Source organism: Colletes gigas, unplaced genomic scaffold (genome assembly GCF_013123115.1).
Source record: "Colletes gigas isolate AHSC1104 unplaced genomic scaffold, ASM1312311v1 Colletes_gigas_Sc00016, whole genome shotgun sequence".
NCBI classification, from domain to species: Eukaryota; Metazoa; Arthropoda; class Insecta; order Hymenoptera; family Colletidae; genus Colletes; species Colletes gigas.
Genome location: NW_025106645.1, coordinates 2,672,524 through 2,697,185, shown reverse-complemented (window position 1 = coordinate 2,697,185; position 24,662 = coordinate 2,672,524). Strand labels below are relative to the sequence as shown.

The following is a 24,662-nucleotide window of genomic DNA, read 5'->3' as shown; positions in this document are numbered from 1 at the left end:
TGACCTTACCGTTGCACGTGATATTTTCTTTTCTGCTTTTTTTTTTTTCTTTTTGTTCGTTCTTTCATTTCCGTCCTTCCCTTTTTCTCAAACACTCGTCGTCGCGCGAAACGACCACGGTTAATTTCCCAGCGACGCGAGAACGTGTCTTCGTACGAGTTTTCCGCTCTTTTTCCATTTAAATGTCAGGCCAAGCGCCGTCGTCGCCGTGTATGTCACGTAATCAGTCTTTATTTAATCCTTCCCGAGGCTTTAAAGGAATCTAAAAGTTCACCTCGTCCGAGGCTCTAATTAATAACTCGATCGATGGTAACGTTTTCTTCGCGATGCAGTTTTAAAGATGTTTTCGATAGGTATTGTTAGATGTCTCGATCAATGTCAACGTTCAAGTATTTTTTAAAAACTGATCGCTTTTTAAGTTTCCGTCTATAGTAAAACTATTCTTGTTATTCAACTTCTGTCGTTTGTACTGAAAAAACTTAGTCCAGAAACAGTACAAAAAGAATTTTCATGGTCATGCAGCTCGAAACAAGTTGCTCATCGACGACAGAAATAGGAAGAAAGGTTTGGAGTTTGCAAGAGAATTATTTCTATTTTATATGGCTGTTATCAACTATTATTTGCATGTACAGTTCTGAAACTTTGTGTGGGTGAGAGGCAACGATTATTTTACTAACGCGTTCTGCATTTTCTTTGCAGAGCTGAGAAAAGGACCAAGCTTTTTGGAGTACTTTAGTCGAAGCTGTTCAATTCGAGGACCTTTGTGATCTGGGCATGGTCTTAGGGACGACGGCGGGGCGATGACGCTCTACCACCGTCCGTCGTCATCGTCAGGAGTCCCTCAGGACTCGCCCAGTCTCCCTTATCGGTGTTTGGTCCCGATCCTAGTCTCTAATAGCGAACGTTGCTGCTGCTATTCATCGAGGAAACTCGCGAAGACGAACGCGGTTTGTACGTTCGTGAGGAGGCATGAAGGATCGACCTCATCGACCTTACCGAGATCACGGGCAGGCGATGCCCCTGGAGGAGGTTCAGGGATTGCTACTTCCACCCTCCAGAACAGGTGAGACGCCTCTTTCAGCAGCATTGGATCAAGCATTTATTTTATGAAGCTATTACTTGCAAACGTTTTCTAAACTCGATGAAAGAAACACTTACTACAGTAACGATTCTTAAAATGAACACGTGATTCGTAAATTGAACATTTCTATCCTTCTCAACTGGAAGGATCTTTCTTAGAGCCCAGATTTCGCCATCTGGCATTTAAAAACCACAGCTTATTTACTCTAGAAAGATATTTCGTAAAAATATGCTATTTACCATGTTAAATTATTTAATAATATAATAGTATACAATCATTCTGACTAAATTAAAAGAAATAATTACAGTAAAGTTGTTTTAATGTTATATAGTTTATACAATTTTACTAACATTTATGGATTTTCCGGAAAGAAATATTGTTTTAATCCTTATTATATGAATTAATTGTCTGCAATTGTTTGTTGGTGCCGAAATTCGCCTTCGCTGTTTGAAAAACGAACATACAAATCCCAGAGCGATGTTCATTTTACGAATCATCACTGTACACTTGGAAAATGGTCTAGTCCAAATATGACGTCGAATATTATTATTAAAGTGTTGAAATAATCATTATTGTTGCTCTCTTTGAAAGTTCTCTCGTTATTTTTCAAAAAAAACATTGGAAGAAATGAAAGCACCGTTTTAGAATTGCATTGGGAGCTCCTTAATTTTTATCCGACTTTTTGATGGATCAAAACGGAACGCTCTGTATAGTAGTTCTAAGGCACATTTAAAATTTAGTATACGAAGGTATTAATCCATAAAAATGTTGGTTGTAAATTTATATAACGCAGCATTGAAACCGTGTTGCAAAGGTCACGGGTCACGATCCGTTAAAAATTTGTTATCCGAAAATGTGCGTTTTCCATTGAATTTTCATGGAAATCGTGGCGTACCGACGAAACGAAGTGCGCAGTGCGGATATCTAATTTGATGTTCGCCAGTTATGAGAGCCTGGGCATTACGAGCAGTAGTCGAGTCGTAAAATTTTACTGTCCTCCTTTATTAGGCAACACTACACACACGAAGCTTGACCACTCGTGGCATGCAACATTCTCGTATTGTGATATTAAATTGTAAGCAATAAGGGAGCATAGTTCGTCGCGTGCTACGCAAGCTAGCCACAAGGTTACTCGAAAATATAAGAACAATATGTAATAAAATATGCTTAAAAATGTAATCGCGTGTTCTCCATTACACGAAAACGTAATTGCGTTCGCGAGTAAGAAAATGTTCGTTTATCTAAACGGTAGAAGATTGATGGACAACGATTTGCTAACGATTTAATGATCCACTCTCGTATGAAATTTAAAACTACTAAATGTAGATTAGGTAACTCGGTCGTACTTCGTGTACAGTTGACTGTATCAGGTTCGACCTACTACAAACTAATTGACGCGCACAGTGAAATTGATTTGATCCTGACCGTGTAGTATCCAATTTACCACGGATCTCGACAAGCTTCAGCAAAGTCTAATTTAGTTCAGTGGCGTTCAGTCAAATTCATATAGAGCCCATTCGAGTTCAGATAGATTTAATCGTTTATCGCGTGTTTTAACAGTCATCTGGTAAATTAGTTTTGCATCCGTTCGGTGTGAATTATAAGCAAAGCGTATCGTAACGTATCGAGCCGAGTCGGCACATGTTTACGCTCGCGAACGTTTACTTAACCGCGTGCTAACAAATTCATTAGCGAAGTCAGACGAATCACTGGTATTTCAAGCTTAGAAAGGGCGAATAAACAACAGACAAAAATTCTACAAACGTGTAATTCGGTATAAATTCTCTGAATTAAACGATCTTCTTTTTACGAGGTTGTCTTAAAAGTAAAGTGCACGCCAATAAACCGAATGCAATCGAACAGCTAACACTACTCGCGATAGTAAACATACTTTTTGAAATCTGTGAAAAGGTAATAAAATGAGAGAGTTCGAGTTTGTAGAGTGGAAGTTACTTCAGAGAAACTTTTGAATTAGAACATGGATATTCTATGACGTATTTTGTTGAAATAGTAAAGGTTCGAAAAAATGAAGATTTTGTATTGAATAGCAAATAGAATATCACACATTTCTTCATAAATAGTAAATCTGTACAATTTGTTTGATTGGATCAAGTAACTATTTTTTTGAATTATCATAATCTGTGTTGCGAATATAAGACGTACGTTTTCAGTAATGGCCTAATAAGATTAAGTAAACATTTCTGAACGAAAATGCAGTGATAATCCTGTAGCAGGTGCGAACTTGGCTTCCGCGTAATTCCTCTAAAAGCGTTAGTAAAATATAGAAAAACATTGGCTTGAGGTTGTATGGAAATGGAGGATGAACAGTTACACAAGTTTAAGAGTATTATAGTCGCTCGCGAAGCGTTAACAGAATTCTTTCTTTCACGCGCTGTCATAAGTATTTTCGAAATTGCGAGTAAATTAGAAACAAGACACAAGGATTAAGGTTTAAATGGATTTAACTTCGGGTCAGGTTACTCGGGGCTCGGTAAAACGGAGGTTAATTACCACTTAGCGACGTTCGCCACAGCCTCATCGCCTCTTATCGTGTTATTAATTCAATTTATACCAATAATTATAATTAATCGCGAAAGGCCGGAAGAGATAGTGCGATTTTAAACGATTCGATCGACGTTTCAACCGATGGAGACGCGAACGAACACGTATCCATAACAGATCTATTATATTTGGTCGATTATTATACGAGTCGTTTTTCCAAACGAAGATATAAAAAATTACTCTTCAGCGTAGTTTCTGTTCCTCGAACTTCTCTCTAAGCTATGTAAGATTCAGATATAATTAAGACGCCGGCGGTGCTGGACCCGTGCAAACACGTCGTTCCGCGACATTTATTAATATTTGACTTTGAGACGAGCGCGTAATAATTAATTAGTTGGCCCTGGAAAAGTGGCACTCGGTGGCTGGAATATCCCAGGAAACTCGCGTCTTTTTCGACGGGGATCGATTAAAACGGGGTACCATTTTCCCAGATGATCGTAAATACCAATCTCCTGCACGGGTTAATAGGAGCTCCGGCGTTCGTCCTGCGGGAGTGTATTTTTGGCGACGTAGGCTCATTGCGGTTTGTCTGTTTTACGACAGGTAACCGGGGACCTCTGAACGTGACGATTGTACAGGTTGGAAAAGGAAACGGGGACGGTGGAGATGGCGGAAGTGATTTACTGAGATTGGAACCACCGTCGGATTTAAGGCCAAGTCCATCGCCTTTATCCGACATCAGCGCCACGCTGCAGTCCGACAACAATGATACATTTAGCGGAGGTGAGGCGGCACTTATGGCTACTCTTTCGAACGTAAAGATCCACGTGAAAACGAAAATTTATGATAGCAATGTAATCGCGAAATGGCTTCGAGATTCTACCCGTATGAATCAGAGTATTTAATTTACAGGCGATTGGGAATGTACACCGAGTGAGGAAAGTTAGGTTTTTGTGACTTTAGATTCAAAGATTTTGTTCAAAATAATTTTGTCAAACTTTTTAACCCTTCGCTGTTCAAGAATTGTTTTTGATACGAACGACTAGCAGCTGAAAGTTGGAAGTTTCTTCTTAAATTCTTTATAACTTATATTTTACTCCTTTGTTTGGTTAATTTAGTCTGCGTTATTATAAATTAAATTTGAATCGATTTATGAGTGCAAAGGGTTAAAATTGATTTGGCTGATACAGTATAAAAAAATGGAAGAATTATCGGTTTCAAGAAAGTAATAATTCTTTTGAGCGGTAGGGTATGTAGAATATTGTATAAATGAAGATTAGAAAGATAAAGGTGGCGGTCGACTTCAAGTGTAAACTCCCATTCCAAACTCACCAGGGGCTTACAATGGCAAACATAGAATAAGGTCGAATTGACATTACGAAACGATGTTAATTAGAGAATGAAGTTAACGCGTATTAGCCTTCTGTCAGTCTCGTAGAAATTGCAGAGAGCAAACGACAAAATACATAAAATTCTAGTTTAAATAAAATAGTGCAATACGAAACTTTAAATGTTTCTTAAACGATGGCAAAATATTTGCGTATCGCTCGTTGGAGATAACGACGATAATTATTTTGCATTTTGTGCGAATGTAAAATTGAACGAAAGAAAATGGCGCGAAATTATTTTGCACGTTTGAATGTTAGTGATCACGGATATCGGATTTGGTTACACGCGGGCACCTTTAATTCGACGGTAGATTGTTTTCACCGGATGGAGGTCCATGTGTGTTTACTTGTCAATAATTGGATTACTTACAATCCGTGGTCCGCGTTGAGGTTAGTACGGCTTTTTCGCGGATACGGTTGACAGTTTCACGCGGTGGAACGGCGAATAAAAACGTGCATCGTTGCCGATCGAACGAATCGCGTTTGTCTGTTCGATAAATTCTGCCTCGCAAGCTCCGTGAATTTTTATTTCGACGAATCGATCGAACCACGCGTCCGTCGGGGGCCTACCGTGAAAAAAAATGCGTTCTGATCGGCATTCGAAATTGTATTTCCGTCGCTTAATGGTCGATTATATTACGAGCGTGGCTAGAAACGAGCCTTTCTCAGTGACGCGTCGTTGCACTTACATTTATAAAAAGTAATTGATTAAATGTCGATTCAATGTTTTTCGACTTCGAGATCATGAAATCGGCGAATAAGAGAATTTTTACGGTTGAGTGTGCAAACGATGGGAACAATAATATCACTGCCATACAGAGAAAATATTATAGACACTCCAGTATTCGTAGCCAGAATTTTACACAGATAAGTATTCGATCGTTGATCTTTGGTTTATTAAGGGGAGAGACTCAACTAAAGTGTTCCGTCGAGAAGCGATATTTGATAATTTTTTTATAGCATAAGGGTTTGATGAAACTTTTCGCCACTTTCCATGTATATTCTGTAACATTTCAAGATTCGACAATTTTTTTTTTCGTTACATTTTATCGGCTTTTAATGATTTAATAAATGTTATTGCAAATGCAAAATTGTAGAAGATATGCGGCTTTGAACACGATAAAATGATTTTTGCAACAAATTTATAATTCAATTATGCAATAAGCACAGTTCAAATAATTATTATTATGAAGCCTGTTAATCCTTCCGACGAAGAATTTAGTAATACGTATGCAATCCTTGACCCAGCTTAATGTTTCCGACACGCCACTCTCACCAACTATTAGTTCATTTTAAAATTTTTACACAACATTCTTGAGATGTAAAAGCATTGTTTTATGAAAAAAAAAATCGATTCTATTGATCCGTTACTTGAGTCTTCCCCCTTAAGCAGGATTGTTACTACGAAATAATATCAGTATCAGAAAATATTGCGTAACTATGATGAAGCATAATTCCATGACTTTGCCAGTTTCACAACTCGTTTCAGGACTTTCTTATAAATTACAGCGACAACTACATCGAACCATCGAAGCGTGTGTCTATTATAATGTATGTACTTTATTATATGCAGTGTAGGGTGGAGAATATTAATGACAACCTTCTAGGCTAGGAACAAGCCCTTTTTCAAAGGGGATGTTACAAATGAGGCTATCTTTCGGGCGGAGCACCGTCATAATTCGCTACGTTAGGTCTTTTTCAATTTCCGCTATTGCACGTTCCTCTTGTAGTTTCCATTTCTAAATATTACTAGGAAAGTTGACCAAATTGTTTCGAACCGAATATTTTATTAATTGCAATATGTGTTCGTGCACCAGTTATACTTCGTTGTTTCAAGATTCGAAATAGAGTTTCTGTTTCGTATCGTATTCAATGAGCCTCTCGTAGCGCGTACGGTTCCGTTTAATTTGAAATTCTGAATTAGTTTAGTGTCGCGATCGGAGTTAATTCTTCTGCCCGGAGACAACGGCAGCCGCGGAAGTTTGCAAGCTCTGAGATTGTGGCTGGAAACGTCGCTGCATACGTTATCGCTTTCGAAATGTTTAAGTGAAAATGTTTCCTACAGTACGAGGATGGAAAATTGCTCGCGAAGATTTCTAAATTTCCACGATACTTCGTGCATTATTATTCGAAGATCGATGTAATTTTAAATTAATAGATATCGCAATGAACCACTTGGATTTTCCGATATTAGTGTGCTTTATTATATGCAAACTTTCATTACGTTGTTTGGAAACTCCTGAACGTAAAACTTCTTCGAAGAGAGCTTATTGTCGGATGAGTTTCTAAGAAAGTTCGTGCATTCGATAGAGTGGAATTAAGTTTTAAAGTTACTTTCTCTTATCAAATAGTCTTGGATAGAGGATATATATACGAAGTTCATTTATATATTAAAAATATGTACTTTTTACCCATCAAGTTCGACGTAGAAATTCTTATTTTAGAAGCTACTTTTCACAAGAAATTCTTCAAGTAAGATTTTTCTAAGTAATCTAGCAGATAGTATTCAAGCGGATTTAAATCTGAGCCTGCCAGCCAGCCAGTCTTCATTGTTCAATGGCCATTGTTGAGCTTTTTTCCGCTTGTAAGGTGGACTAAATTCCTGATGGAAGATCTACCTTTGTCTTTGAAAAAGAATCGTACCCAGTGGGGTTACCACCTGCCAGGTCATCTCTTCGGTAGTCTTTGGCCCAGGTTCTAATGCATTCGAAACGTCAAATTCGTGAAACCTATAGGAATCATAATATATAAATAATAAGTATTGTACGTAGAGATTATTCTTATTTAATTACTAGACTTGGAATGACTTCCGAATCACATTTTCTATGTGGTGAATTTCTCAAACCTTTCCATTACTTAGAATCTAATAATCTAGTACGCTTTATCTATACGAGTAGACCTTATACTTTATGGACTTTCGTGACTCAATCCCACTAGCATACCGACGTGAATTGAGAAATTTCAAATCGTTCTAAACAAATTATTTTTAGTTGCAGGGGTCAATTACAATCATTTTTGGTCAATAGACATACCCTTGAAATCGTACGCACTTTCGAGAAAAAAATTCGTAGGTGCTGAAATTTTTCGGCGAAATTAAAAAATTTCAAAGCGTTCTGAAAAAATTATTTTTAATTGAGGGTGTCGTTTACAATCATTTTTAGTCAACAGACATACCCTCGAATTCCTAACCATTTTCGAGAAAAAAATTCCTTACCGAAAATATAATTTCACGCCCCGAAATGTCACTCCAAAATTTCGTGCGTATCTTTAAAACGTCATAACTTTTGAATGGATTAAAGGATTTTAATGTTTAAAAATGCAAATAACGTGTATTTTAGTGAAGAATATGTAGAAATTCTAACAATATTGAAAAATTTGTTCCTTGACCCCGTAAAGTGAGAAAAACCACATAAAAATGATCCAATTTTCAAACAGCCATAACTCCTACTATAGTGAATATATTTCAATGAAACTTTTTTCTGAAGTAAAGCTCATGGGTACATACAAATAAGTATTAGACAACTTTTCTACAGGGCGTCAAACAAAATTACTAAAACTGAATATCGAATTTTCAAGAAAAATCAACAAGGGGATGCCTAAATTTTTCAACGAGAAAAAAAAATTTCAAATCGTTCTGGAAAAATTACTTTTAGTTAAGGAGGTCGATTACAATCATTTTTAGTCAATAGACATACCCCCGAATTCCTAACCATTTCCGTGAAAAAAATTCCTTACTGAAAATGTAATGTCTGACCAAACATGACATGTTTCACTGAAATTTCATGCGTATGTTTAAAATATCGTAACTTCTGAACGGATTGAAGGATTTTAATGTTTCCGCAGGCAAACAACGCATATTTTGTTGAAGAATATGTAAAAATTCTAAGAAAATTCAAACAGTTGTTTCTTAACCACGTAAAGTGAGAAAAACCCTAGAAAAATGACTAGGCTTGGAATGACTTTCTATTTACATTTTTTACGTAGTGACTTCCTCAACCCTTTCCATTATTTACAATTTATTAATTCAGTATAGCTTTCCGTACAGATTATTATCAGTTTACAATTTTTTTACGTTCGGTTTCCCTCGTCACGTAAACATTTTTATAACCGTGCCTTTACGACCATTTCACCCTATCGCTCGACAAAGTTACGTGCGTTCCCCGATCGAAGATTTTTAAATTTCCGATTCGTCGGTATCTATCGGGTGCTTGACGTTGACCCGGGCTTTACGTATCTTCAGGTGTCGATCCAAGATTGCTGTTGGGTGGCACCGGTGGCGATCGTAACACGTGGGAGGGTCGTTACCACATGAAGGAACATCGACGTGCTGGAAAAGCGACTTTCCAGGGTCAAGTTTATAACTTCCTGGAGCGTCCCACCGGCTGGAAGTGCTTCCTATACCACTTCTCTGTGTGAGTATTCAGAAACGTTTTTCCCTGCTTTCGATATATCGTAAATGTTATCTGCTTTATCCTCACTCGACCTCGTCGCCATATTGAATGCATTTATTTCTCTATGCAAGTGTAACAGAAATCGTTGGTTACTGATTGACATTCGAATTATATTGATATTGGACAGAGAAAGAACCGGGATCAACGATTGGCTAAGTAAGTCTTGTTGATCGTTGGGGGTTTCTGCTCGCAGAAGGTCGAATGTTATCGATCGCTGTCGTATCTTGTGCTTGCAAGTGTTTGCAAACTAAAATGTGCAATTTCTGATGAAATTGTACAATTTGTAAAATATTGAACATTGCATCCTAACACTGTTTCGCACAGTAAACAGCTATGCAATTTCTTTTAAACAATATGCGAAATCGGAAGTTCGAAATATAATCCATCATTCGAAATTTAAAGAAAATAGAGATTAGAAATTGTTCAATCGTGCTTCGAGGCGAATCTAAAACCAAGGTCGAAAACGTTCCTTTCTCGATACAATGCTGCTTGACTCGGTTACAAGAAATATGAGTCGATGAATTAAACATGTCCCTGAATGCAAAGATTTCCCTTATCGATTATCACTAAAGGTATTTATAACGGACATCGAAGTATATTCGCGAACAATCGGTTACTTTATTTTAAGCAGTTTCGTTTGGATGCTGTCTCTATTGTCGATAAATCAAACCTGGATTAATGAGGCACCAAGTTCCGTTGCGTATATTGTCTACCGAGGACGATGTCGCATCAATCTTTATTGTCAGTTAATAAATATCGAGAAGACGGTGTTTTGGGAAGATTGATGGTGCCAATAGAATGTTTCTTCGATGGTATTATTCGCCAGTTTGTTGTTACAAATATGCAGCCGTTGTGAATGTAAACAGATTCGTTCTTAAACAAGCGAATTATACAATAGTTCAGTTTATGCAATTTCGTCTCTGTTGATATTGAAAATGTATCGCTAGCAAGACTACTCGATCGATGAAACTGCACGGATTTGTTGCATTTACAAAAATTTAATTTAAAAATACGATCGATCACTGGCTTAGAATTTAATATTATTTTTGCGAAAAACAGTTAGCGACCTCTAAGAATATAGTTCTGTTTTGACATACTTTATCGAGCCATAATTATTTGTGCCGTTTTATCATCAGTTGTGTAGTTTTACTGGTCGGACATAGAACCGAGTGCTGTAGGAGGCGAAAACGACCTTACGACTAGAAATTTTATTACAGAAACTATATTACAAGACAAAGCTATTTGATCACTTGTTATGTGCACGTATTATAACACTATGTAATCAAGTATGTTGTACTGATTATACATTGAATCTACCAGGGTTGTATGACTATTGATCGTGATATACAAACCCGTATTTGTTATACGGTTTGTAAAATACTAATAAGTTTATAATAACCATAGTTTCGAATTTCAAAAATTATGAGTCCTTGAGTAACGATGTAATATTAAAAACTCAATGTCTCCTGAAGTATTCAGTCTTCGATGACCTTACGTTTAAAACGTAAACTGAGTTAAAGAATAGATTCGTGTAGAAAAATTAGTATGATTACGAATCTACTAGTTTCACTCAGCGTGATCGTGTTGACGTTATGCTGACTTTCGAAAAGCATTTCTCTTGTATTTTAGTTTCGTTTTACCATCTGGAATATGAAACGCGTCGCAACTATATCACCGACGAGCCTACTTTTGAGAACAATTTCATTCTGAAAAGGCCTGCGAAGGAAGTTCGCGAAAGAAGTTTTCCCATTCTTTGTTGTTTCTTTCTGACAAAACTTCTTACCAGAAGCGTTCAGTTTGTATATCGTTTTACGAGTAGAACTTGTAGAGATTCCTTTCTAGATTTCAATACCATTAAATTGATACCTGAAAGTCAGAATTTCATTTCTAAGACATACTTATTATATTTCCATTGTCTATAATATCGAATATCTTGACAATTCCGAAATTTTTATTCGATAAACTATTCAGAGTCAGTATAAAATGGAAAAGTCCAGGATGATTATCATAATTAATTTGCACGATAAACTAATATTTTTTTCTATGCAAATATTTCTCTATTAATCTCTTTCAACAGAGCTCAGAGATATTAAATTTATTTACGTTTCAAGAAATTTTTGTTGGACCATAATAATAAAGTTTTTATCGACGGTCGTGAAGTGGTCATATTTTAAGGAAATACGAAGCAGACACGTTGAGACTGTGGGGATCGATTAACGTGTTCGTTGTTTATAAAGATTCGTAGCCATTTCGAAAGACTTACTGGCTCTTCGCGTAGATGGCGCGTTATACACCGACTTGCATCACTTGGTCTGATCAATAGTCTGGCTGTATCACTTACCAAGCGTGCATACAGAAATCTGTAATTTAATTATTCGTGATCGTTTTAATCGAAAATTTATAACAAGGCTGACATCGTAAATTCCTACAACCCTGTGTACAATATTATTTTTTCAAAGTGTAACAATTCAAATATTGCGAAAATTCAGATTTTAGATAATTTTCGTTGCTGAATTAAAATTAATCGAACGTCCTGATTTATGCAGAATCACGATTCAATTACGTATTATGTTATTCGCACGTTCTCAGTTTGTAATTTATCTTTTTTTCACCAATGTTTAATTTTATCTATTTTCATAACATTCTATTGTAGTTTAACGTAATGATAAACTAGTGTTGGATAAGAAGTTTCTTTCATCCCCCCAAAAAAGGTTCTCAACCAGAATCAAAACGGTTAAAATGTTTAATTTTAAATTTTTAATTTTGTCAAAAATTATAACGACTATAAAAAAATAAATAAAAATTTATCACATCTGTTGGCGGAAGTTCACGATGAGCAAGTTTCATAGGGGTTGCGAATCGCTGGTTTATAGAGATTAATGGCCATCGAGGAATCGCGTACTGAAAAGGTAAAAAGGATAGCATTCGTTTCTTTTCTCCCCCCTGCTTTCTATTTGAGCTTATTTCTCACGTCCGAAGAATATTGATATTCTTCTTCTCCGATAAACCACAGCCATAAATTAAATAGCATTGATGCGCGGCGCATTTTCACGAGATACATTATGTTTGGTGAAAAATATACGAGGGTCAGTGTCCCAGGTGGTATTTCGTTCGTCGAACGATGGTTGTAAACAACATTAGGGGGAAGTAAATCTGTCACTGTGCAGTCACGAGTATATATGCGACGTCGAGTGATATCGTCATATTTTGTGCGTGACTTTCCGACAAAACTTTCCATTTTCCCTCCACTGTTCGCTGGGAAAGCCATGAGATACAATTTCGCTCGAACAGTCGCTATATTTGCTATTCCGAGCGTGAAATTTTCGTGAATATTAGACGAGTTCTCGATGCATTTCAATATTTATTTGTGCCCTGTACAGACATATTTTTTATACGTCATTTTACAAATTAGTTTATGTTGTCGATCGGTTTAACACTAGATTCATGGACATTGGTTGCATATATTTTTATCGAAATTCGTTACATTGACGGTTTTTCTTTTTATTAGGTTATTCGTACCATTGCATCAACTAAATTCAATATAAATAGCTAACAAATAATATTTACGAGTTTTATAATTATATATATAGAATTTGAAACCTGTTAAATCTATCGTTGTTGTGGAACGAACGTGACGTAAAGTATTTTGTAACATTAATTTATTAAGGCACAGTACAAAGAACAATTTCAAGCACGATGATCTATGGTCCTCTGTCGACGTTTTGAATGCAAATGTATTCCTGTGCAATGCCACGGCTGGTTTCCCGTACGCGAAAACTCCGCATATCCATGTTTGATGTTGTCATCATTCTTGAATCACCTCCAGAAAGTGCGCCATTGCTTGGAAGAAAGGGTAGTCGAACGAAAAGAAAACTTTGACATATACTTTGGATGAATGCTACAATGGTTCTGATTCGTATAGTTCTCTCACCAATATATCTTGGATATATTTTCATAATCATCGTAAAAAGAATTTTCCAATTAATTAATAGACTAACAGGGTGCAAAGTGATTGAAACTCACCTGAAATATAGGAAGAACCCCAGTACAAACTTTCTTTTATCAGGTAATTTTCTTAGTCAGTGTCGATTCGTATAGCGAAATGTCGGTTCTAGAAACGTCGTTCGTTTCGATTGAAATTAATAGACGAGTTTCGTAATGTGGGCCAGGTTTGCGTATCCTGTACGATTCTAAGAAAAGAATCACGAAGCGTACAATTAAGTAATTTACCACGTCCATCGGAGGTATTCGTGAGGCGATTGCTAGCGTGCCAAGTTATTCAAATTATTCAAATTGGATCATGCGACGCCTGCACGATGTGTACTACACCCTACTTACATATATATATTCCTCGGAGGGTAGAAGTTCTTCGCGTGAGGAATGTTTGAGTCGGTGATAACCGTAGTTTCACGCTACTGTGGAGGGAAACTGCCGCAGAAAAGTATACTGACTCGTTGTGGAGCACCTTTTTCGGTTCAAAGGGGAACACGTACAAAACAGGGTCAAAGCAATATTATGAAACACGTACCGGGTGCTACAAAATATGGCACTGCAAACTTTTTTATGACGTGTACAAAGCGTTCATCAAGAAGATGGCCTTACCGAGTAAAGATGGTTTTACGAACGTTGTGTCGAAATGTATCCTTAAACTGGATTCCACGTGCGCGAAGCACATTAACTCGAAGGTTCATCTTCTCGTTGAATTTTAATTCTGTTTAAAATGCGCACGAACAGGCTTATCGATGCCCAACCAACATTATTTTAACGATGTAGATCACTATATTCTGCAATGTATTTAGATTCTACGGCTGCAAGGTCATGCAAAATGAAACTACACATTATGGCCGTTCTCAGCAACGTGGCTGTGCATTATAGACGCACGTTAGCGGACTTTTCGTTCTAGATTTTTAAGAAAATGTCTGAAAATTCGTGTAATTTTAGCGGTTGTAAATCGAAAGAAAGAGTTTCTTGTATAGATAAACATTTTTTTAGCCTCTTACCGCGAATATACAGTTTCCAAGGTACGTAGATGTTTAGAAGTGACCCTGAGGTTAATGTAGCCCACGATTATTAACGCACTGCCCGGCACATTAGAAGCTCAATCGATCTAACGAGTTAACAGAGTTGCCGTCGAAACCAAGCCATGATTGCCATTCTACATGTTTGCTACAACTCTGGCCAACGAGATCGAATCAGAATTCACTATTATAATTTAGAGCGACTTTGTTCTTCGTTGGGCATTTTTACTCTGTTATTACTATTACTGATCTCAGATAAATATACTCACCGACCGTTAACGGCATCGTACGTCGCATAACATATTAATCAAACGATGTTTTTGCATCGTCGGTAATTCTATACCAACAACATTTTATTCCGACAATTTTATAGAAACAATCGATTTATCAATAATCTGAACTTAATTACTCAGGATTCGTTATACGCATAAAATACTTGGATGCAAGTTGTCAATGCTACTTAGGGTATAGTGCTGGCTACAGAGGGTTAATAAAAGTTATAGTTTTAGGTAATTTCTTATAGAGAAAAATCATCAAAACGTATTTTTTTCATTTTGCGTAGTAAGCTTACGTTAAAGTACATTTAGTAATTTGTTTGTATATTTATAATCAAGTCTTTTAAGCAATTTCTTTACCCGTCTGCGAGTGACATTTGGACGCATGTTTTTCGTTGTACGTTGTACATTGTCTTGCTCCATCGTGGTTGGTTCATTCGCGATGGTCGAGGATCGCGTGGAAACGTGTAACGGGCAGTTAGTTCAGAGTTTCGTCGCGGATGGAAGATGTTGTTGGTAAAAAAGTGGCAGGAAACGTGGCGAGGAATTCAGAGCGACCGTAGCCGCGGAAAACGTTGGCAAATGGCGTGGGTGAAAGAATAGGACGGAATCAACGACGATGTATCGGGTGGAAACGTGGATGAAACGGAGAGAGTAGGATGAGAGGACAACGAGTCGCCTAACGACTAATATCGATTTTCTCACGTTTATAATGGCACATATGAATATCAGCTATACGCTTAGCTCTCCTTCTTTCACCTTGGCGGTTCATTTTTCGTCCTCCTCTCCCGTTCTATTGTACTATATTTGGGCCCTGTAACCTACTTCTTTTCAGGGTACCCAATTGAAAACACAGGGGCTTCGCATAAAGCGGCTGTGGGTTGCTTCTAAGACAGGCCGTGAAAACTCGACTGCGCCACTTCCGTACCAAATTATACTCCTAGTTTGTATGCTTACCTCGGAGAGCGACTACTTACTTCTGGAAAATCGTACAGCTCGGCTAATGTTTCTCGTTTGCTTCAAACGTCGCGTTCCACGGCATGTAGGAGTCCTTTAGACCGTGTTTACCCGTTAAAAACAGAAATTATTCTGTTAATTTCGTGACATTGTTCGTCAAACATTCTGTACAGAGGATTACGCTTTAAATGCCTCGCGTGGTACGATATTTAGAAGTACGATGAAGCGTGTTTGTCCGTTAAAAACAGAAATTGTTTCGTTAACTTCCGGACATTCTTCCTCAAAGTTTGTTTTTCTTCCTTTATGTATCATCTGGATCTGCGGAAAATTAAGTTTCGAGAATTGAGAACCTCATTCTTGGTGAGTTTATTACTTCTTAATGGCTGGAGAAAGTGACAGAAATAAGTGTCGTCTTTCAAGTTTGTTGCTAATTGCGATAACAGAGAAATGCTAAACGGTTTAGCTGGGAAAACTTTGCCTTCGTACTTTCTTCCGAATTTCCACTACCTTCCAAGGAGTGGCTGTGGTTATAATTAAAAATATAATTAGAGTCTGTACGGCGTATATAACGTTAAAAACTGAATGGCCTTTGAAAGTATATTTAAGGCGAATTAAATTTTCTCCGAAAGGATGCACAGTCCAATAATCACTAAGAGGCGGAGGAACGTTGTGAGAATTTTCCTTTTTCTTCTGGTACAATTTTATCATTTTTTGCTATTATATATTTCATAAATTCTATTATATCCATATTTAAACTGCTAATATATACGAAGTCATGTGCTTCGTTTAATTTTTTATTCCAGTTTGCTTTATTGTTCGACTCAGGGACGAAAAAAAAATGCGCATCGTTGCCCTCTCGCAATTGTTTCTGTTGTTTTAACACAAACACGCGTTTTCATGCGTTTTTTTGTTGTTGTTAGGAATTCAATGAAAAACCGCGCTACCGGAAAGCATTATCGATCAACACGTTCCGTTCCTGTGATTGCCTCGCTGAAAAACGCGATAGGCTTGCGAGATTCCAATATCGCCTGAAAAGAATTCACTTTGAGCTCATGTACGATATTGAGGAGGCAAGGTGATGCACCGTGCACTTTGTACTCGCGTATCAATGGCACTATTGCGTTGATCTTTCGATTCATTTTTCGAATCTCGTTGTGGTTTTTAGAATGGTTTGCCGCATACGCTCAAATTTCCACGCAATAGAATTTCAGCTGTTTACTGTATGCATAATAAACGCACGAATACTGTTTACTGCTTGAAATTCTGTTAAATTCTTAACTTTACAGACGAATGAACGTATAAATAATTTATTTTCTAAACGAAGTCCACCTTCGAAAAAAAGAATCATTTAGAGTTATATTTAGAAATTTTAATTAACCGCGGCGACGAAGGAAACAGCGATATACCGACTACTCTTTACAACGTGACTTTTTACAAGTTTTTAATTTCAGAACCAAAAAAGCAACACAAACAGTAAACTTTCGATCATGCCGTGTTTAATAAATTCTACCTGGGAACAAATGGGAAAAGTTTAATTAAATACGTTTGGATCGCGTTGTAATTGCTATTGTTTTGTATCGTGTCGTTGGAAATTAATTGTAGCGAAATGTCGCTCGTTTCGTTTAAATTTTTTGTTCCGTGAGTTATATTTGAAGTTCGGGATCCAAACCGGGAAGAAGTTAACGGATAATACACCGTTTCATTAAAGTTACAACGTGTCGGTTCCCGGTGACGTTTGTGAGTAAATTAAGCCACGATGCTTTCATCGTTTTCTATCGTACTAATTGATCTGCAGCGGCATCTTCCACTATTGCGAGTTGTTATTAATTTTCTGGACGTCTACGGAGATTAATCAGTGCTCGGTAATCGATAAGCTGTTGCTTCGTTAGCGGAAGTAACGTTGCCCAATGTTCGAATGGGTTAACCAGGCCTTAATTATTAGCAGATGCAGTTTTGGCTAATTATATTTGTTTTAAATGTGAATTAAGTAATAATTGTTTGGTGACATACATGCGAGAGAAAGGAGGAACTCTGGTTATACAAATTTTCATTTTCGTTTCAACCAGTATTTGCTAAATTGCAAAGTCCTCAAGCATTCAGAAAAAAAGGAATATTTCCTCATTATTAATACTAGAACTACCCTCAATTGTGGTGTACTTATTTGTACCAAAGAAATTAAAACGATAGATACGTGAAGAAATGAATGTTCATTCATTCTCTTATAGAAAACTACGGTAAATTTTAAAAAATCCAGTCGAATTTTTACAATTTTTATTAGAAATTACGAATGGGTAATTTTTACCACTTCGGTAGTCCTAGTGTTAAAAGAATTCAGAGGTTTTCTGTCGCTAATAGTGGAAACAAGAAACGATTCATCTTTCGTTCAATTTCAGAGTTGATTTCTCATATCTAAGGAAGGATGGAAATTTTGTGTTTCTTTGAAAAACAAATCAGTGGGGTAGTATGCTTCCATACTGAATTCCTCCATGAAAAATTTGCTGTTTGGATTAGAAAGTCGAACCATACTCGGTTTAACTGAATAAATCTAAAAGATGTGGGGGCACGATCGCGAGGGTGGAACGCGTAGCGGAAAGAATGACTCTTGAAAACGGTAACCTACTGCGGCTGACTAGAAAATGTCAGTTGATCGTAATGTTTTGATTAGATGGATACAGTCGCTGGGCGTTTACACGTGCACATGTCATCGTTGAGAACGAGGGCCGGTGTGCAAGCGAGAAAATTATTGTGACAGAAGGCGGGCGGCACGCGAGGCTTGGTGACCCGCAAACAGCGAGACACCCCCCATTCCATAAAAGCCGTCCATCAAGCATCAATAATGCAGAAGGGTCGCGCTGTGGCCTTGCTGCGAGATATCGACCCGCGTGCAAATATCGATTCCTTCCATCTGACGGAGAGAAACCCACCCCCGTAGAGCCAGACCTCCGCTACAAAGTAACTACCGTTGTTGCGTTTGCCTTGCGGCTTTGCACTTTTCCTCTTACCTTCTAACCTTTCTACCCAGTTTCCCGTCTCTTACACGATGCCTAATCCGCGATACCGACGCGACGAAATACGAATTTTTTCCCGCTCGAACGGGAAGGACACACCAAATCGTCTTCGACCCTCGATGCGTCTTCAACCCCACTCAGGAGGCAGTTTGTTCGCTCTAATTATTGATATCTACGCGTAGAAACTATGATAAACATTGCCTTCCTCAACACAATGTCTTGTATATACAAGGTGTCCAAGAAGGTGCGGCCCGTACTTATACTACGTGTTTATAAAAATGCTTTATTGAAACGATACTAGCTTTTAAAGATATTTAAGATTTATTGCTACAGTTGTGAGAAGTGTTCGATGTATTCAAAATACATTTACTATTATTTCCAATACAGATGGATTATTTGAAAGAGTTCGACGCAGAGGGTGGAATTTTCGAACATTTCTTATAGCTGTCACAGTAAATCATAAATATCTTTGAAAGCTTATATCTTTTCAACAAAGCATTTTCAGACATAAGTTTATACGGACCTTTTTTATCTGTTTCACCTCAGTAACGCGCAGGTTAACTTTTGAGTAACAGTCTTTTATTCGTTTCGTCGGATGTTGTGGTACCTATCTTCTTTTTTATAATTTTCAGTTTTACAATCTTCTACATAGTGTTTCGCGTCAGGCGATTTTTTATTATTTTCTCTTCCTCTGATTGGCCCACTTTTATCTTCTTCAATAATTTCTTCTTCCAAGAGTGCGTTTAATGGATTATTAAAACGACTGGGCTCATGAACTAAAATAATTTCAAAAATTATTTGCACAAATTCTCCGCTCCTTTCGAATGGCAATTTTAATTAAATGATTTAAATCTTCGTTCAGGTAATGAAACTAAACGTTGCTTGGTTCCGTAAATATGCGAGGAGTAAATACAGTTACGGTCGGAGGACAAACGTGGAAGATCGAAGTTTGTATAACTTTCCATTGCGCGAGGATAAGTATTGAAGTTCGTGTTTGGTCGAAATCTAGGAAAAAGGAAGGAACAATTTACGGCGAGATGGAGACTGCGGTACGAATATCGATGCTTTTCCTATTCGTTCGAAAAAGCCCGTGGTTACAAAGTGATTTTCTGCGCAGTGCTCGGAATATTGGTTTCCACAGCCGTCTCCTTTTCCAGTCTTTTCCTTCCGTTTTCACGGGCACGTTCTTTATTCATATATTCGGTTGGTCGGAGCAAATAAAGAGTCTAACGTACAGGGTGTCTCCGGCGGCTAGAGAACGTAAAAAATTAACCGAAAGCGTGGAATAAAACAGTAGCTTTAAAAAATAAAAGAGATCGACCATTTTACCAATTTTGGCTAAGTTTACAAATTTATTTTCGAGGAATCCGCGATTCACGGAACACCCCGTATATTCTCTATCGTTGCCGCATATACCTATAGGCCAGATTTTTCCACCATTTGCCGAAAATGGATATTCGAATCGTTCGTTTAAAACAGCGAAGGCGTTCGAAAAAGTATTCGGGGATGGTTTCGTCGACGTCGAGGAATTCCGTAATTTCCATGTCGAGTGGAACGTGTAAATTGGATTACACGCGGAAAAGGATCAGCTCGCGCTAAAGTATCGAGTGTTTCGCGGCTGTAATGTAGTTCGCCCCTCGCGTGTGAATCCGACTGATTTGATATTTCTTTTCTTTTTTTTTTCCCTCGCGTGGCTCCCTCGATCTCGTGGAAAATTTATACACGCGTGACATACGGTCTTTCGCTCGCATCGCGGTCACGAAACGCTTTGATGTCTTCCACGTGGCAGAGAACCGGTCAGAGGATGCTATCGGGGATGGAGCATCGTTCGAATACCTTGGACCAACCGCATACCTAAAACGCAATTACCTAAATAAATTCCGTTTGATCGAGAGGATTTGTTCGAACTACGGTTATTCGTTGCACGCAGGAAACTATTCGCTGTCGCTGTTTAGATTTTCCATCGATGAAAACAGTCGTTTCGACCTTAAAATTTCATAGTTATGAAATTCGTTAGTTGTAATTTTGATCGTTTAGAAGCGTGAATACTAAAAAATATTCTTACATTAGAATCTGGTCTAACGGATTTGTCGTTCGAGGTGTTCGAACAAAATTCCTCGAAACTTAATTAACGTCGATCGACAGACCTGTCGCAAGTAAGATTCACCGGATACCCCTCACGCAGGATATTCGCGTGACTGAAATATACTCAGCTAATTGAAGGAAAATTGGGCAATGGACACACGTTTTTTTATACACCCCCACGGAAGTGATCGCATTAGCGAGATTGGATAAGTCGATCGATCGTGATTTTTACGTAAAATTCTGATAAAGACACAATGTTTCCACGCCATCCATATATGAATGACTTAAAATTAATTCTTCAAATTTATATAGTTTGCAATTGTCTAAAATCAAACTTTTGGCCTCGTAAATAATTGTACAATTTTGAGTCGTATCGTATTATTCATTCGTTAAGCAATCTTGGTTCAGACGAGTCTCGACAAAGCTAGAATCAACGATGTCTCGTGCCTCGATTGCCATAAGGAAACGTACGTAAGCAATTGACGTGTCATGGCGGAGTTTTAATTACCGTAATTCCAGTTTTTCTCCAGTTCGTTTACCACTTCTCGTAAGGCAAAGAGCGACGCGGTTACGGCATTGAAAGAAGGTGACAACGCGAAACAGACTCGTTCATATAAAATTATCCTCTTTTTTCACCGAGTGAAGATGCACTTCGCTTCGAAGACAATAGGGACTCGGTCTCGGCGAGGTCAGCTTCTTACCGGAAGATGAAGTAGCGTGGAAAGAGCGCTCTTCAGAGTACCCGGAGTACACAAACAGATCGCTAATGGGCGCTTCTGCATATTCTATTTCAGAGGACCTAGCCGGTTCCGCGTTTCTTTCTTGTGGAAACGATCTTAGAGTTCCCTCTACGAGCCGGAAGGATTTCGACTTTTCTTTAAAAACGCAAACAGCAACGCTTTCAACTCTTATCGAAATTAGTTTGCAAATCTTACGTGTTGGGAAATACTCGTTTTAAGTCCGTTTTCGATAGAAGACTTATTCAAAATAAATCAACCTTTGTAATAAATATAAAATTTTATTTCTTACAGTAGGAATTGAACTTTTATTTTTTTTTTTATAATAGATTAGTTTGTTTAAACTTTTTTAAATTAAAAACTCATTTAATTTTTAACATACATCGAGATCATGTAGTTTACTTCAAACTTGCATTTATACAGTCAGAAACTCTCTCTACGCCTCTTGTCCTGATTTCAATATTTTCAAGAGCGTTTATCGGGTTTACTTCATCGTTGTCGAGCTTTCGAATTTTTATGTTCGTCTACCTTGGTACTCTATGGTCTGGAAATCACCGATCTCTAATTAAAACCGAAGGCCATGGAGTTTCTGTTTACTTTTCAATAACAATATAGGTACGAGCTATGGGATTACAGGCTGCCCTCACAAAGTAAAAGAGCGTCCAACGTCCCCGCGTTGCAACGGCGCATTCGGTGCAACAAATTTCTGCAGGGCGTATGCAACATTCGGGAAACTCCTTACAAAAATTCTCTTTGGCATCCTCACGGCTCTATATTTACATGCAACCACGTTTCCGACTGGTTCTCTCCAGTTACAAGATAGGATTAATTAAAAAAAGATAATACTACAGCATCGTACCAATATTTTAACCAAAATTCTACTCGATCGTGTTTCATGTGTTTTTAAAATCAATTTCTTGTTTTACATTCTCGATTTATATTTCTACGAAGAATCGAATCTTCCAGTCACATCGACAATTTTCTGTCCGTACTTTGCTTAGAGTAGATTACCAAAATTGTGTAGGTTGAGCTTTCATTGTTTGGCTGCAACGCTGCGTGCGGACGAAAAACCGTGAAGTTTGTTGGACATTCAATTTAGATCGCTATCGAAGCGTGGGTACCGTTAATTTCGAACAACAGGACGTCGAATTTTTCGACTTTTCGTTTCCACAGCCTTCACAGTTTTATCCTGACAAATGTTTGATCCGATTGGACGCGACGCGTGCATCAAATGGTAAGAAAATCAATATGGAGATTTCTCCTACGGGTTTTCGATAAATCTCCTAAACGACATTCTTTTTCAATTCTTTTTCGCGTGTTTCGGGAGCACAGAACGAAAGAAAATGATATTGTTTGGATTCTTTCCAGGTCAATATCTCGATATTCCTAGGAACTAACGCTAAGATTGTTCGATTCAAATACGATTCAGTATTTTATTTGCTCGTTTCGCAGTCAGAAAATTGTTTATCTATTTTTGCAAATCGTTGTACGTTAAAATCTCCAATACCTTAAAACTTGTCCAATATGTTAAAAGACATGTATCAATTTTCTTATTCTAATATTCTTCATGTGCAATTCTAAGCAGGAAATAAAGGAAACAAGCGACCATCAGTTTCGAATAATTATATTTTATTTCATATCTTTTCAATTTGATTCTTATAATATTAAGTTTATATCTCAGCCCATCGAGATACGTTCTGTGCGACTCTATTATAGATCAAATTCGAGATGCAGCTAAAATGATGTTACAAAAATTTCCCTTGAAATCGGTTCGCTGATGCCGGAAATAATCACGGGGAACGAAGATGTGTGTGTGTGTGGCTTGCGCTCTGTATAAGTCCGTGACTGGTACGAGTCATCGGGGACATGTGGAAGTAAGTTTCTGATTTGGCACCAGCTTCAATGGACGCAGAGTCTTTACGAAGTTTTGAAAGGAGAAACGCAGAAAGAGGTTCGTTAAGTAGAAAGAAAAAAAAAAAAAATGAAAAGTTGGAGTAGGTCGCGGTTCGCTTTGAGATCAAACGTGACGCTCGAATGAGCCGTGGCTCAACTAAATTTAACCTGAACTCTCACATTTTGCGTTTGCACGCCTGATTTTTTAACAAAACGCGTGTCCTCGGGCAACGGGGGCTTGTTCGACGTTACGCGATGCAGATCGTACGTTCGTGCTTGCATGCACATTTCCTATGCGCTTGCAGCCCTCTCTTTGCGTCGATTCGATTCACAAGTGGTGAATCTCGAGTTCAAGGAAAGAGTTCCTTTCGTTCCAGATCGCATTCTCTTTCGTTTAACGTACGCATTGTTTATTATTTATCGTTTTCCTCGTCACTGGGCTTTGATCAAATTTTTATTTATAAATCTGTGCTTCCCTAACGAGAAAATCGGATTCACGAATAAAAAGTATGCAAATATTTTCAACCTTGGACGACCAGAAAAATTATAGTGAAGTTCTAACGAAACAAGAACGAATATTCGACTCGATGGTTGAACGGAGGATTTTAAGTATTGTATTTGCGGTAGAGCTTGAAGATCGCTATAGAATCGTATATTCTTAGAAAGTCAATTTAACCGAGGAGCACGATAAAAGAAGAATTGTATAGATGTGTGCGACTGTAGAGGTGATTTACTCGAGTGCGTTTGTACACTGCATGCGTACATATATTGTATGTGTATGGACGTACCACCGGTGGGTTTGCTAGTAACACACCATCAATAATGAAGGATTCGCTTGCTGAGCATGGCTCTGGATAATGTTAACTCTCGGAAGTCGGAACAGCATAGAAACACGGTACACAAAAGTTGCTTTTTGCTAAAAAGTTGAACAACATAAGAATTGCATAATTATTTTGGATCTTGGATCGCTTCAGAATATTTAGAAATTTAAAAAAGGGATAATTTGAAATTTTTACTCGCAGCAAAACGTCTTTGCGACAGTTTTTATTAACCAGGACGTCAAGTTTCGATCGATAGCAGTAATTATTCTTAAGATGAACATAGCTGGGTTGGCGTACAAAAAATATACAAATCGTCGCTGTCATCCCAGCTCGTATCGTTTTTTAAATGTCATTTTTCACTCTTCACTGGTCCTAGTCGACAGTGATAAAAAAGTTCAACTTAGGAATCACGTCTGGGTTCATTTTAAGCATCATTACTATATCGT

The 24,662-nt window shown here is 37.7% G+C and overlaps 1 protein-coding gene across 1 annotated transcript; it reads left to right on the top strand.

Moving 5' to 3' along the window:
* Positions 1 to 969: 969 nt before the first annotated feature.
* Positions 970 to 9,387, top strand: LOC122400237 (potassium voltage-gated channel subfamily KQT member 1-like). Its single transcript, XM_043401589.1, has 3 exons — positions 970 to 1,063; positions 4,187 to 4,366; positions 9,212 to 9,387. The coding sequence occupies exons 1-3, from the start codon at positions 970 to 972 to the stop codon at positions 9,385 to 9,387; spliced, it is 450 nt and encodes a 149-aa protein (XP_043257524.1).
* The last annotated feature ends 15,275 nt before the right edge of the window (positions 9,388 to 24,662 follow it).